At 38.8% G+C, this 16,241-nt stretch overlaps 1 protein-coding gene across 2 annotated transcripts in view; it reads left to right on the plus strand.

Annotated features, from left to right (window-relative positions):
* The window catches only part of ZC2HC1A (zinc finger C2HC-type containing 1A), a 43,900-nt gene that overhangs the window by 18,716 nt on the left and 8,943 nt on the right, over window positions 1-16,241 (plus strand). For both annotated transcript variants that reach the window (XM_080579441.1, XM_080579442.1), the window contains 3 exons: window positions 1,640-1,788; window positions 3,146-3,242; window positions 4,215-4,323. In XM_080579441.1, coding sequence (XP_080435567.1) covers window positions 1,640-1,788; window positions 3,146-3,242; window positions 4,215-4,323 — 355 coding nt within the window. The remainder of the gene's footprint in view (window positions 1-1,639; window positions 1,789-3,145; window positions 3,243-4,214; window positions 4,324-16,241) is intronic.

Here is a 16,241-nt window from a genome sequence, read left to right on the forward strand (position 1 = left end):
GTGTCCATGCTTGAGCAGGGGGGTTGAACCAGATGATCTTCAGAGATAGTTTTCATTCTCAACCATTCTGCAACTGTGATAGCCAGGTGGCTGTCTGGTGCTAAGCATTTTACAAAGGATGAACATAAAATCCCTCATACTTAAGAGTACATGTTAATCCTTTATTGTCTGATCTATTTACTTTAGTGGGCTTTGGAGGTCTTCGGTCGGAATTGAGCCATGCCCTAGTTAGAAATGGCCTTTTTCATGATTTAGGGGCTTCCGTAGTTGCTTGCTTCATGGATTTCTTATTCTTTTTTTTTTTTCTTCTCTGTCTGGGGCCTGTCATAGTTTGATCATGGTTATTAATTCTGTTGCTTCTGACTTTCCATCTGTTAAGGTGTAGTTTGTATTTGAGTATTCTGACAGTAGTGGAGTTTATGTAAAAATAAACAATTGCTGTTATCACATGAGATTCCCATGCCATCGCTTCTGTGAAGGATTTCTGTGTTCTTCCTGTGGCCTTTGCTCTCCCTTCTTGAGTCACTATTCATAGTTTGCCAGCCATTAAACATTGGACCTATTTGAAATTTTGTTTATTGTAAGGGCTAACTATTTAAACTAGATCAGCTGTATTTGGAGTAGTAACATGTAATCTCAATCTTATTTTGGATGGTATAATATCTAATTCATTCTGGAGGCAGTGACTGTTGAGTCTTTGTTTTGTTTAATACACTTGTAAAATCACCTGGGAACATACTAATTTAAACTGCTGTGCTCGTGTCTAGCTCTTCCAAAGTTGATGTTTATGGTTTAGAATACTGTATTCTGAGGAATTCAACATTCATATCTCTAGGCACTAAAACATCTGTCTGAAACTGCAGCCCAAACACTTTACTGTTGATGGGCAGTGTATTTTAAGGGGTATATTTCCAAGAAGTAGATGAGGGATCTTTTAGGATTTTAAATACTTAGCCTTTCTTTTTTTTTTTTCTTTTTTTTCCCAATGTTAGTATTTCCTGCAGGCATTACTGTTCATAGTGTGACTAAATTTATCTTGGAAAAAATAATGCAGACACTAATTATCCTATCTCCTAATTTTCGCTGTGTTTTCTTTGATTCATGTTATCTTGTTATCAGGTTATATTTCTGGTTCTATTCATTTATTTTTAAATGGTCATTTCCAGTATTTCAGTTGGTATTACTCAGTTCTTTCAAAATTGCCAGAGGAAAGGGAATTTGTTGTCTTTAGCTTATCTGTATGGGAAAGATTTCAATGTACTTTCATATCTTGAACAAACTGAACTGTATTTGTGATTCTTTATTAAACCTCTTCTCTACTTCCTGCCAGCTAAATTCCCAGCCATGTCGATCTACCTCTTTGGTCACCTTCCCTGCTGAGTAGCATCTCTCAAACTATTTCTGATTTCAGATAAGTTTTTTCTGATTCCCCACCACTCTTCTCCTTCTTATCCATCAACCTTGTGTGTTACATGTGGACAATAATCTTTTCCCTAGTAATCTGTGTTTCATTTTCAGATTTAAGAGACGCTGATTTTCTCTGGGCTGGGGCTGGTCTTTAAAAGACTTTAAAACACTTTGTTTTTTAAATAACACTTGTTAAAATGCATTATTAATGTTAGACTTTTATGTTTTTAAGATTACATTCAGTGTCCATATTGTCAGAGGAGATTTAATGAAAATGCAGCTGACAGACACATCAATTTCTGTAAGGAACAAGCAGCACGTATTACTAATAAGGGGAAACTGGCAGCTGATACCAAAGGGAAGCTTCCTACTAGAACACAGGTGAACAGAAACATTTTTCTTAAATTGTAATTTGCATTGGATATAAAATCAAACTTGTTTAATATTTTGTTGCCCTTAAATTAACCATTTTATTCTGTAATGTTATTGTTTTAGACACTAAAATATTATTTTATTAGAACCTAAGCGTGGAAGAGGTTTTCGGTCTCTTATGAGAGTTGCAACTGGAGATTTGTAAATCAGATGGCAGCAGCTGAGAAGCCAAAAACAGTCATAGATGTAATTTGGAGATTTGTGAAAATGACAGATAAGGGTAGTAGCAGGAAGTGTAAATGTAGTTTTTGTTGACAGAGTTTAATTTCTGTTGTGCAAGTCTTCTGAATCCAGTTCCTTAAGTGGACAAATAAAAATCGTAGAATCATTAAGGTTGGAAAAGGCCTTCAGGATCATCTGGTCCAACCGTCTACCTACCACCAATATCACGCACTAAACCGTGTCCCAAAGTACGACATCCAACCCTTTCCTTAAACACCCCCAGGGACGGTGACTCCACCACCTCCCTGGGCAACCCATCCCAATGCCTGACTGCTCTCTCTGAGAAGAAATGTCTCCTCATTTCCAACCTGAACCTCCCCTGGCACAACTTGAAGCCATTCCCTCTAGTCCTATCACTAGTTATCTGTGAGAAGAGGCCGACCCCCAGCTCCCCACAGCTTCCTTTCAGGTAGTTGTAGAGAGCAATAAGGTCTCTCCTGAGTTTTCTCTTCTCCAGACTAAACAAATAAAGGTACAGCATTATTATATTTTTGTTTAAATAGAGGTTTAGAGAAGTCAAGCAAATCAGGGTAAGAACTGCAATAGTTAAGTTGTGATTAAAACAAATGAAGAATTAAAGCGTGTGTCTTCATTTGGTGGTGAAACTTTTTCTGAAATCTTTGAAGAGTAAACAGACACAAGCAGTTAGTCTGGTGATTCTTGCACTTTATTCTGAAGCACGTTGGACTGGCTGAGAGCACACATGAGAGTAGGATTTAAAAGGCAAAAATGATTTTGCCCTTGAATATTCTTTTTAAAATTACCAGGTTATGAGGTGGTAATGTTAAGCTTGTGAGATATGAATGGAAAAAAATAAAAGCAGTAGAAAAGTAGAAAAAACACAAAACATGCAGTTAAACGAAAAAAAACAAAACCAGTAAGTTGGACAATCTTTCCTACTAGTATCATTTCTTTATAAGAAAGAAGACCAGCAGAAACTGCTTGTGTGACCCCTGTACCAGAAACAAGTTAGTTACTAAGTAATCATAGTTTGTTTTCCCTTCCTGCCTGAGATAACTACCTATCATGTTACATAGATAGTTTGATTTAATTGCTTAAATTTCTAGGCTGTATTTTGTTACAGTACAAGCCTGCTGCAGTTAAGAAGACGCCTTCTGCAGGATCAACACCATCATCATCACGCTTACCACAGCCAAGTGGTGTTAGCAAAACAGGTGTAGGTAAGAAATTAATGTTAGCAATTTTGCATTTCTTTTCTAAATACTAGTTATCAAACTATGTAGTAAAAATAGTATAATAGCTGGAAGGATTTCTGCAGTGTTGCTCAGTGATTTAAATTGAAGGAGTAAAAAATTCACAGGAGGAGCTTAGTGTTTCATGAGAGGAGAAGATGGCTTCTGTTTTTCCAGATACAATTTTTAAATCAATGTTTTTTGTAACCTGATTTTTTTTTTAACTACTTATACGATGTCTATCACAGAATGCTTTGGGTTGGAATGGACCATAAAGACCATCTAGTTCCAACTCCCATGCCATGGGCAGGGACACTTCCCACTAGACCAGGTTGCCCAAAGCCCCATCCAAATTTATTGTTGAACTGCAAGCATTTGTTTGCAAAATAAACAAATGGAATGGCTGCAGATTGGCCCCTATCCAACAAGACTCTTAAGCATGTAGGGCTCTTGTTTTATATATCAGGTCAAATAAGGAATTTTCTGATTTGAACCTGCAAAATCATTCTGTGAAGTAATGCATGATTATATCTAATTCTGATCTTTTTACATCAGATTTTTCTATTGCTGTATTCTCTACTAATTTGTATGCTGAATATAATCATAAATTTATAAAAATATTTTGCAGACTTATTCTTTTTTCAGATAACAATAGGGTTCTGTATGTACATTTACTGATTCTAGACTTCTTTCCTTTTTCTTTCTGAAGAAACAGATCCAATTATTAGAATATTTTTTCTCAATTGCATATCTGCTATACACTTTTGGAAGCATACTTGTTTTGTGCTAGTATCTTGATATTTTTTAATACAAGAAGAATGTATTTATTATATGTATATAATGTATAATATTTCTAAAACTCTTCTTTTGAGTTTTACAATAAATATATTGTTAATTGTATCATTCCAATAACAGAATCTTATGCTTTCTTATATTTCCCTTATTACTTTCAACTGTAAGGTGCCTCTTCAGGTAAAGCATTGTCTTCGTCTGGGTCCAGTGGGAGCAAAATTCAGACATTATCACCAGCTCATAAAAACTCACTGGGAATGGTGAACCCACAAGCAGGGTAAGTTCCTATTTATAGCTTATTTTATACTTTGTGCTAGTTCTAGAAGTGTCTGTGGGTTATGTGTTCCTTCTGTTTTCTGCAAGCTTCAGAAGTGCATTGCTTTGAATTCATCCTTTATTTATAAATGCAGTTAATACTTAAGGAATGTTGGAGAAGGCAAAGTTGCATTTTGTAATGTTAAAATAACAGCAAAGGAGGTAAAGTGATAAAACTAGATATGAAAATTAGGAAGTTATAGAACAGACAAAAATGGTTGGAGTCCTGTATTTTTTTTTTTCTTTGTAAAAGTGGAAGGACTTAAAGAGAAAAGGAGAAAACTACCAGGCATACTGCCAAACTACCACTTCTCTCATTTCATGAAAATAAAATAAAAGAGGCCTCTGCCGTGGACCACAAGCCAATTGTGACAGGATCTTTCCTCTTAACACAAAAGGATGCACACCTTCACTCCTACCTGCCCCTTAAAATGCATGAGAGGCAACGAATGAATGAGCAGAAGTAAGGCAACAGAATCCCGTGCTCTACAACAGCAACAAGAAATGGTAGATGTACATTACTAGAGTTCCCTGAAATTGCGGGTTTAAGGCTGGTAATTGCGGGTAACGTGTTTAAGGCTGTTACTGATATTTGTTAGGGGGATATTCAGTGCACACTCTCACAGAAGAAATGTATGTAATGAAAAAAAAAAAAGTAGTGCAACAGAATCACAGAATGGTTGAGGTTGGAAGGGACCTCTGGAGGCCATCTGGTCCAACTCCTATGCCCAAGCAGGGGCACCCAGAGCAGGCTGCCCAGGACCATGTCCAGGCAGCTGTTGAAGATCTCCCTCTCTGGGCAGCCTATGCCAGGGCTCCATCACCTGCACAGTAAAGACATGCTTCCTGATAGTGCGACGGAACCTTCTGTGTTGCAGGTTATGCCCATTGCCTCTTGTCCTGGCTCTAGGCACCACTGAAACGAGACTAGTTCTGTCTTCTTTGCACGTTCCATTCAGGTATTTATAGGCAGTGAGATCCTCCCTGAGCCTCCTCTGCAGGCTGAACAGTTCTCAGCCTCTCCTCAAAAGAGAAATGCTCAAGTCCCTTGATTATCTTGGTAGCCCTCTGCTGGACTCATTGCGTTACGTATAGGCCTCTCTTGTACTGGGGCAGGTACGGGATGGGACAGGACGGACAGTACTACAGGTACAGCCTCACCAATGCTGAGTAGAGTGGAAGGATCACCTCTCTTCACCTGCTGGTGATACCAAGGGTTTTCTGTAAAGTTTTGGCTTCAAGAAGTTTTGAAGAGCATTGAGGGGCTCCAAGAAGCAGTGAGAGAAAACATAAAAATAAAAGAAGAAACTGTTTGCAGTTATATCATTGGTGATTGAAGATGATTTCTTCCGATAAAGTATGAGTATCAATTTGGATGAACTCTGTATAAGATGGAGAAAAACAGCAGCTTAAGTTTGTGAGGAAGAAAAGACATTCTGAAATAACTCATGGGGATGAACAGCTTTATTTATTGCATAAAATTTGTGATTTTTCATTTATCACTCTCAAGTCTTATGAGTTATGCACAAGTACAAATTACAGCTCTTATCCTTCGATCCTAACACCATGTAGCATGAGGACACAGTTCTGTTCTTCCTTGCTCTGCCCACTCATACTGTGTCGTTGAGGCACAGACCTGAGGGAGTGAGTGTCTGAGTGTATTTTCTCCAGTATCCTAATAAGTTAAGTAAAGTGTCCTAACCATGACATACGGTTTTACTGAAAGGCAAACATTAAGTGAGGTAAAAAGCGAAGGCAGTGGCTGCCTCCTCCAGCTGCTCTGGCCCAGGACTGCTTCTCCTGTCACCTGCAGGGACCTGAGATCTCTGCCCTGGCTGTGTTGGAGTACAGCTGGAGCTTTCCACGTTTCAGGTTCAACCAGCAGTAAAGCTGAGCTCGTACCCCAGGCACACATAGAGACAGGACTCTGACAAGGCTGGTCAGGCAGGCTGCCCAGCCGAGGGCTGCCTTCAACAAGACTCATGTAAAACAGACATAGGCAGCCAAGATCCATTCCTCCTCTCTGGCTCATAGTGAAGGGAGGTTACTAGTACAGGCACACATGCAGCACTGTCAGGGTTCACAAACACACACATTTGTTGATTCTTTGAGTACCAGTTTGGCCCCTCTGTACACCCAACGTCCCTGCCCAGATCCCTGGCCTGCATTGCAGCACACACACAGGAAAGAGAGTGTGAATACAGAGTTAAGAAAAGATTTGATGATGAGAAAATAGGACAGACTGCTCTGTTCAGTTGCAGGGCTTGGCCAGACAAGTGTGACTGGCCCTGTTTTACATGCAGCCAGCCAGCCCTTTTATACTCTTTTCTATGTATTCCCCTTTTGTTCTTCCAGTTTGCCCTTCTCCCTATACATCCCTTAGGGGTTTGCAGAGCTCTACAGTTTCCTGCATCATCCCAATCTGGGGCCCTGTGTTTCACAGTCTCACCAGCTACAAGGTTCATCCTTCCTGAAAGTGGTACCTGTAGCTTGTTAGCCCACCAAATAGTTTGACTGAGAGGTTTGTTTCTTGTGATTGTCTACCAACTTAGAAGTCCTCAATCAGATAATTGCTGGAATAAACATTCCTGCATTCTCACCTGCTCTACTAAATTAATGTGACTCACCAGACTTGGTTCCCATCACTGCCTCCCTTTCTTATTATCCGTCGTTGTATTGGAAAAGCTCCTCGACTAGATACGATAAAGGAGCAAACGCTCTCCTTGTTCATACCCTTACAGCAAGCTTATGCAAGGTGGCCTTCCTATTCGTAGAAAGAGTTCTGAACAGCAGCCTTGGCAGAGGGGACAGGGCATGGTGAAGATTAAAAAGACTTTTATTGAACATCAGAACTGTGGAAAATGAAGGGAAGACACTGAGAGGTCAGGATGAAAGCCTTTGAAATCAAAGAGGAATGTTATTCTCAGTGTTAAATGAAGAAACACATTGGAACTGGAAACGGGTTTTTATTTTGCCCTGTATTGTGAGACCTTTGGTTTTCTTTGCCGTGCATCAAACTCTTGCTGCTGTCTTTTCCTGTATCTTCCCTTCAGAATAGTAAAATTGAGTAAAAGTGATTCAGATCATTGTGAGGGAGTGGGGTGGTTTTACTCAGCTGGGTAGCTGAACTCCTCCACAACCACTCTCTCACTCCCCCTCCTCAAAGAGAAGGGGGAGAAAAGACAGGAAAACGGCTCGAGAGTTGAGATAAGGATGGGGAGATCACTCCACAAGTATCGTAACAGGCAAAACAGACTCAGCGTAGGGAGATTAAAGACATTTATTACCTATTACTAACAAGCTAGAGCAGTGAGAAACAAGACCAAACAAACAAAAAATAAAACCACCTTCCTCTCATCCACCTTCTTCTACCTCCTCCCTCCAAGCAGTGCAGGGGCATGGGGACTGAGGTCAGTCCCTGACGCTTTATCTCCACCGCTCCTTCACAGTCACTCTCTGCCCCTGCTCCACGCGGGGTCCCTCCCACGGGATGCCGTCCTTCTCAAACTGATCCTGTGTGGGCTGCCCACAGGCAGCAGCTCTTCAAGAACTGCTCCCACATGGCTCCATACCACGGGGTCCATCCCGCCAGGAGCAAACTGCTCCAGCACGTCCCCCACGGGCGGCAGCTCCCCCCAGACCCCCTGCTCCTGCATGGGCTCCTCTCCACGGGCTGCAGCTCCGGCCCGGGGCCTGCTCCTGCGGGGGCTCTCCATGGGCCGCAGCCTCCTCCAGGCCACATCCACCTGCTCCACCGGGGGCTCCTCCACGGGCTGCAGCGTGGAGATCTGCTCCGTGTGGGACCCATGGGCTGCAGGGGGACAGCCTGCTCCCCCAGGGGCCTCTCCACAGGCCGCAGGGGAACTGCTGCTGCCTGCCTGGAGCACCTCCTGCCCTCCTGCTGCACTCACCTTGGGGTCTGCAGGGCTGCTTCTCACTGCTCACTCTCCCAGCTGCTGTGTGCAGCAGATTTTTTTTTTTCCCTTTCTTAAATCTGCTCTCACAGAGGTGCAAACAACATTGCTTATTGGCTCAGCTCTGGCTAGTGGTGGGTCCCTTTAGAGCCAGCTGAAACAGGCCCTTATCTAACATGGGGCAGCTTCACAGAGGCCACCCCTGCAGCTACCCCACTACCAAAACCTTGCTACATAAACCAAATACGTTCCACACCTCACCTCTGTGAAAAGCATATTTAAGAATAATCACAATATACTCTTAAATGACAATCATCACAGTCTTCACAAAGTTCATTTGCATAAAAAAGAAAAAATACCCCACACCATAAGAGACATAATATCATCACAAAGTTGACAATTTACACAAACTCCACCCCTTGTCCATTCACATTACTAAAACACATTCTTCACAATTATTACATTCATAAACAACATCCAGTCCATGTTTTGCCCATTAGTTCTGTGAAATATCCTCCTTATCTCAAATTCCTTGAGCCCCACGTTGGGTGCCAAAAAAGACTGTGGTGGTTTTACCTTTCTGGGCAGCTGAGCTCCACCACAACTGCTCTCATCCCCCTTCCTCCTCAGAAGAGGGGGAGATAAAAGTATGCTGGAAAGAAAAAAAAAAAAGAAAAAAAAACCTTGTGCACTGAGATAAGGATAATTTAATTAAAGGGAAAAGGAAGAGGGAAAAAAAGACACAAGTGAAGGCTGCACAGAAGTACAGAGAGAGAAATTATTCTCTACTTCCCATCAATGAGCAGTGTTCGGCCATGTCCCAGGAAGCAGGGCCTCAATACACGTAGCGGTTGTCTGGGAGGACAGACATCTTCATAACGAGAGCCCCCTCTCTCCTTCCCTTTTCCTACCTTTTATTGCTAAGTGTGTGACACTGTATGGCATGGAATATCCCTTTGGTTGGTTTAGGTCAGCTGCCCTGGTGATGTCCCCTCCCCACCTCTTGCCCACCCCAGCCTGCTGGCTTTTGGGGTCTTGGAGGGAGTCCTGATGTGGTGCCAGTATTGTTCAGCAATAGACACAGCACTGGTGTGATACCAATGCTGTTCTAGCTACACATGCAGAGCACAGCACTGTATGGGCTGCTGCAGGGAAAGTTATCTCCACATCCCAGTCAGACCCAGTACAAGTATGTGATTACTGTGTTCTGCCTGCAGTCCTTCTCACTTCTCTGTTCTTTAAAAAAAAAAAAAAAAAAAGTTCTCATCTTTGCTAAGCAGTCCATGTGATTTCTTGGTCATTATACTAACTGGCCTTCTCATCGATAGAAGGCAATTTAATGTGTCCCTTTCCTAAGCATTCTGAAACCTAATAATTCTTTCCCTTTCTTTTGGCTATGCTGTATTCACGTCTGATAACAAATTTGTCATGAGTTATGTTGAAGCAAGGAGATGTAGGAGTACCAACAACATGGAAAAGTTAGGCGTCTCAGTTTGGTCACTAGTGACAATTTTGACCTTAATCCTCTCAGCCTCAGTATTGGGGGAGAAAGGGGGGGTTGAAATGTTTAGGGTTCTACTGAAATACCTCCAGCATTTATACTTACCTGTGATAAAATTACATCAGAGTAGGGAGTGAGACACTAACAGTCAGTATCCTAAAGTCAGAATGAAAATAGCTCTTCCTTATGAGCTGCTAATGATCTGATTGACTGAGCATGGTGTTTCAAATATCCTGTTTTAAGTGCAGTTTTTCAAATGTTCAGAATGTTGAGAGACAATGCTTTTTTGTTTGTTTTGTTTTACTTTTTTTTTTTTTTTGGTAAATATTCAATATTCCTACATACTTGTTTTGACCTGGTTGAATTCTAGTCTTTGGTATAAGAAATGAGCTCCTGAAGTGTTATTCACTCCCTATTTTTGTGGGTTTTTATGTATAAAGTGAAATCTTCCATTTTTTGCGTAGATTGTTGTAATTCCAGATTCGACACAGAGGTAGTAAGGCTTGATAGAATTACAATTATAATGCGCGATGTCAAGGATGAATTAGATCGATATTAGTAAGGTGGGCGGCTTAATCAAACACTGCTTCTTTCTGTAGAATCATGGTACCAGTTCATTGTGATGAATATGTGAAGGGACAAGAAACAACTTTGTCGGCTAATGTAACAACCACAAGTAATTAAAATACACAGGCATGCAGTTTTCCTCTTGTTCTTTAGGTGGCACTCTTGAACTGCCGTCTGAAACTATTGTGACAGGCATCTGAAGCTATGGATACACTTCTGTTAAAGGTGAAGGCTAAAACAAACTGGGTCTTTCAAGTGTTTAGCTTTATAAAGGAAAAATTCTGTAGCTTGTTTTAATATGAAATTCAACTCCAATATTACACTATTAATTTTTATTTTATAGGAACAGAAATGCAACCAGATTATATAAACTTTTTTTTTCAAATACTATTTCTCTTCTTTTTCTCCCTAAGTAAAGGACTGCACTACAACATCATCAGCATAAGCTAGGCTAGCATTAGTGAGACTTAGCTGGTACATGTAGGTCAGGATGGGTCATCTGAGCTCAGCTGTAAAGAGTTTTCTGCCTGAACAGGGTAACGTCCAGTTAATAAATATGGATGGGAGTGTGGCATAAGGGCATCATTTATGAGTCCTGGAGAAGCAAGTGAGAGCGCAAGAGTAGTGGGTCTCTATTGCAGTCAGTAGGAAAACCTCCATTCACTTGAGTGAATACAGGATTTCATCTTTTTCATGTTGAAGAATAGGGAAAAGAAAAGTTAATTCTACATAAATTGCTGGGCTTATATTCTGACAGTGAGTGATGTTAAAATCCAAAGTGTGATGCTTATTTTATAAGAGCACAGAATTTAGCAGCGTGTATTGCATTTTTTAAGGGGTAGGGCAGTTCTTGTGAGCTGTTAGAAATAATCCGAACTTCAGGAGGATAGGAAGAACCTACCCAATTTTTCCTAAGGCTAAGCAAACAGCCAGACTCCACCCCCCCATGTTTTCCATAGCAAAAACAAACTCTTTGTGGCCAGCCAGAGATCTTTTGCACATACAGATTAATTTCTCATCTCTGCATATTTCATATGTGAACAGTAATATTTCTTTTATTGTGGCTTGGAAAATTGTTACGTTTTTCAGTATGGCAAATGTACCCTTAGAAATGACTTATTTTGTTTTATTTTTTTCAGATAAATTTTGCTATTTGATGTTAAGCCCACTCCCATGACTGGGAGTCATGTCTGTCAGTGGCACACCCAGTACAGCTGAAGTGCAGTGTGAACTGCTTACCTAACCAGTGTCAATACATTTTAAATTCCACTTATGTTTGCGTACAGCATGTGCAGCCTTTAAAAACAACATATCTTTAGAGTACTTCACTTCCTTTCAATAAGACTGTAACTTCCACAGCTTTGTTCAGTGAAATAAAGGTAAATAAGTGTTGTAGTGGTATTCGCATTTCAGAAGATTCTTATGATTCTTATGATTGCACTTTTGGTCATTAGTACATGAAAGGGCTTCACTTTTTTTTTTTTTTTGTGTGTGTGTGTGTGTGTCTTTAAGTGTGGAAGGGATACTGCAGTTCTTCCTTTTGGCAGTTGTGAGTGCTGCTAGGTTACTGTCTACAGTATTCTACACTGCAGGTGCCCAGAGTTTGCAGATAATGTTGATCGTTTAAAGTTCAGAAAGAACTAAGACAATCATGACAGGTAGGAGTAAGTGTCATGCAGTGTCAAAAATCTTGGTCCTGCTTCTCGATCCCTGGGAAATATGTATTTGGTCAAACAGGAACTGATTAAGCATTTCCGGAGTTAATTGGTTTGAACAAGAACATCTGTTTGGGAGGAGCAGTGGGAAGAGGAACAGTAGGTGAACTTATCTGATGTCCCGCATTGTTTGGGGGCTAAATTGTCAGACCGAAATCTCGGTGTTCCCTTCTGGCTTCATAATGAAGGAATATCATTTAGTATTGTTGAATTTTGTTCCTTATGAGGAGATTTCCTTTGATTCTTTACAGATGTAATACGGATTGCAAGGTTCCCAAGAGAAGATTTCCAAAACCCAAATTACCTGGCAAAATTTATAGGCTCAATGACTTTTAATATGTTGTTATTGCAGAAGCAGCATGAGAAGTTGTATGATATAAATGTTGGAGGTACACAAGCTCCTTTTTCTTTTGTTTTCTTTTTTTTTATTTTTGAGATATTAAAAGCTATATCAAAAATAGTGAGCTTCCTTGACAGTAATTAGCTGTTTAGTAATTTTCCTGGCATTACAGTTTATTAAGGTTATATAACAAGAGTCAGAGAACTCCACAGTAAGTTTAGAAAGTTATTTCTCTTGGTGTAAAAGTATAGCTTTTTCATTATTATTTTTGTTCATTTGTTTTCCTTATAACTTCCCTTGAGTGGTAGATAACTTGTAGAAAAGCTAATCTTTAGCTGCCCAGACATTTCCATCAATTTTGGTTTGTTTGTTTATAGTTCTCTGATTTCAGAAAGATCAATAAAAATGCTCAGATTGTTTCATCATGTTTCACTAGGGGCTTATATACTATTTTTTGGCAATAAGAAGAAACATTTTATTACATTACCAAGATGGGAGTGAAGATATAATTTAATTTTTGCAAGTTTACTGTATTGACATAATAAAGCAAAATTTCACATGAAGTCTTGATTTTCCTCATACAAGCTGTGATTTCTCAAGAGATACAGTTTTTCTTATGATCACAGGTGGGAGGGGGGGATAATGTCTTTTTTTTTTTGGTTTGTTAGTCTTTGATACTCTACCAAGGCTTTCCATTGTGGAATTGTTATACATAGTAGTATTAAAAACAAAAAAAGTATTGCCAGAAGTATTGCCTGTGTATATGGTGCTGTCTATTGTGAGTGGGTGTTCTGATAATCAAAACAATTGTTTTTCTTTCAGGCTTTGTCTGGTCTTTTTTTTTATCTCTATAAAAGAAAATGGAAGGCATATTACTGTCTTTTGGCACAACATTAAGCCTTTACAAAAAAAAAAAAAGATTTTTTTTTTCCTTCTTGTTAACCCTAAAGTCCACAAGACTTGTACTTATATCTTTTACTTTCTACCATTGTAATAAAGTTGGTATATCTTGTAAATATGAGCCTCCTTGTCTAGGTGTGATGAATTTGACATTATAAAAAGTATTCTTAAAACAAAAAAGCCTAAATGTGAGAGCGTTGGGCAGACTGTAAGGAAAACTAGCAACAGTTTTTTTTATTTGTTTTTTAATATGTATATTGGAGACCTAATACAATTATAAGTCTATGAAATATTCTTCTTTTTAATGTAAGAACACACACACACCCCGTTTGCTTGCTCGATTATTAAAGTCTGATTTGTGCCAGGTAAATGCCTTTTTTAGTAAATAGGAATTCTCTGGAAGTACAAATATTTGTACTTTTTTTTTTTGGTGATAAGGAGATTCACAGACTGCTATTTAAGTTATGAGTACCCCTTCATTTATTTTAATAGTAAGATGGACAAGTTAGGCCAACCACTGCAAACTGGAAGACATGTGCAAAGGTTTTATGACACTGATAAAAAAACAAAGAGTACCATCAAAAGACCGAATGAGTTGTTGCCTATAAAGAAGTATTACTAATCTGCTTGGTTTATCTGTTTTACAGAAACGTTCCTCAAAACCATTTGAATAGTAAAAGTGTGACCTTGAGAGATACCTGCTGCCCAGTATGTCTTCAGTATAAATGTTGTGGGAATATAATTAGTATAAGTATCTGTTAGGTAAACTGCTTCATTGTAGGAATGGAAAGGTGATGAAAACCGCTTTTTCAGATTTGATTTCTTCCGTCACTGATTCTAGACTAAGAGTAATATACTCTGTAAACCCGAGGTGAAAATGAAGTTATATGATGCAGAGCTGAAGTAAACATTTAAGCCTGTAGAACAACTGATAACTGTACAAATATCTGCCTCACAGGCAAATGTTTTATGACAAAGGAAATTTATTGTGTTTTTAAAGTCAAATATTTACTTTCCCTCCTTCTGTAAGATAGCTATGATAGTCCAAGAATGTAAGCAAGGCAGGCTTTATGATGAAAGATTAAAATCAAAGCTGCTTTGAAAGAAAAGGTGTTCCAATCTTTTAAAAAGGAAATAGTTGCATTGTAGTTAATGCTTCCATGTAATTTGGAAGGTGCCAAATTCAAATGGGCTGATTCTTCATAAATAATACCTCAAAATATACTACAGAAGAGTAATTAGGAGTAATTACTAGAATAAATTGTATAAATTCCAATTATATAGCCCATATTTGGAATACAATGGTTTAAGAGATAGAAACATGTCTAAATCTTGTAATGCTGTGGTAGTGTTGTAACCAAAGCCGAGGTATTTTTTAGACAAGGCGAGAATGTTTGAACTTGAATTCTTATTTTAAGAAGCAAAAGGAATAAAGGAGAATGAGTAGCTTTTTAGATAGATGTTTTTTTTTTTGGCGTGTGTTCTTTTTCATAGTTGGTTAGTCATGAATCCTGTCTGTGTACCTTCAAAAATAGGTCAATTTTTCATTTTATAATACGTTACTAAGATGTTGAAAATTCTGCTTGGTGAGTTCCTAAATGTGCTTACAAGTATCCCTTCTCTGTAGAGCAGGGACTTGACTTTTCTTCTTGACAGAATTTCTTTAGGAGTATATGCATTTATTCTGCTATTCACGTCCTCACTGTTTATGTTGTACTTATTCAAAGGACCACTGGAATTGTGGATTGAATGTGTCTTCCTTGCAGGAGGTTGTTGAGTATGTTACTTGCCGACAGCACTGGACAAATGCGAATAGCTACTAGCCGTTGTTAAATTCAGCACAGCAATGCAGATGATGACAGTTTATAGTAGAGGTTCCTGGACTTTGGTATGCATGCCGTTAGTCATTGGAGGCATATGATTTTGCACTGAAGTATTAGCAGTTGTGAGTGATGGTGATAGCTATCAAGAATATCTGAAAATACCCTGTCTAGGAAGCAAACTTGATATTTCAATATTCCATTGCAAAATACAACCAAATTGCAAGTGTATGAATGGAAAAGGTATGCTTCTCATACAAATTTGTTTAGGCTTTGGATTTTGCACGCAGTGGCAATTCAACTAGAGGCATAATATAGGTTGCTTAGGAAGAGAGGTCACCTTCAGTCTTAATTCTTCTGAAATTCCACAGGATAATAAATGCCTGTAAAGGTATGTCAGAACTTTAAGGATTAAAGATAGCACTGTGACAGCTTCACCTGCTGTCAGGCTCCATCAGTATTTCTCATTATACATCTTAGAACAGGTATATATGTATGTTGTATACATATACATATATATATATATAATTATACACACATATATATATATATTACATTACTTAATATGTAGAATATATAATTATGTATGTAGTTATGTATTTATACCTACTGGACAAATGGATAGAAATAGCAGAAGTTGGACAGACTGGGAGACCAAGCTGTAGTGACAGAAACGGAGATAATCAAGAATGTCTGGCAGTGTTGGAAGACATCTGTCTCCATAGATCAGATTGCAAATTATGGATCCAGTTTCAAGATTTGTAATCAAATATACACTAAACCTGGTGCTAATTCTAGTGTCCAGATCTGGGGTGCGTGAAGTTTTAGACAGTAGCAGCTTTCTGCTATTGATTTACTTGTTGAAATAGCAGAAATCATTGCAGTTAACTATAATACTAATATTAAGCTTCTATTTCAGTCTGAAAATAGCTCTGTTTTTTTTTTCCTGCATTTTTAGAAAGAAAAATATATCTGCATATAAACAAATCTATTTTTGAGTATTTTGGAGTTATGGAGCCCTGTTAAACCTTAATAAAGTTCTAACTTTTCATGTGACCACCTTGCTCAACAGACAGGATAGACAGTGCACTTTCAATGTGTTTTTGTTTGTTTGTTTTGTTTG

The sequence above is a fragment of the Anser brachyrhynchus genome (genome assembly GCF_964034855.1).
Source record: "Anser brachyrhynchus genome assembly, chromosome: 2".
NCBI lineage: Eukaryota > Metazoa > Chordata > Aves > Anseriformes > Anatidae > Anser > Anser brachyrhynchus.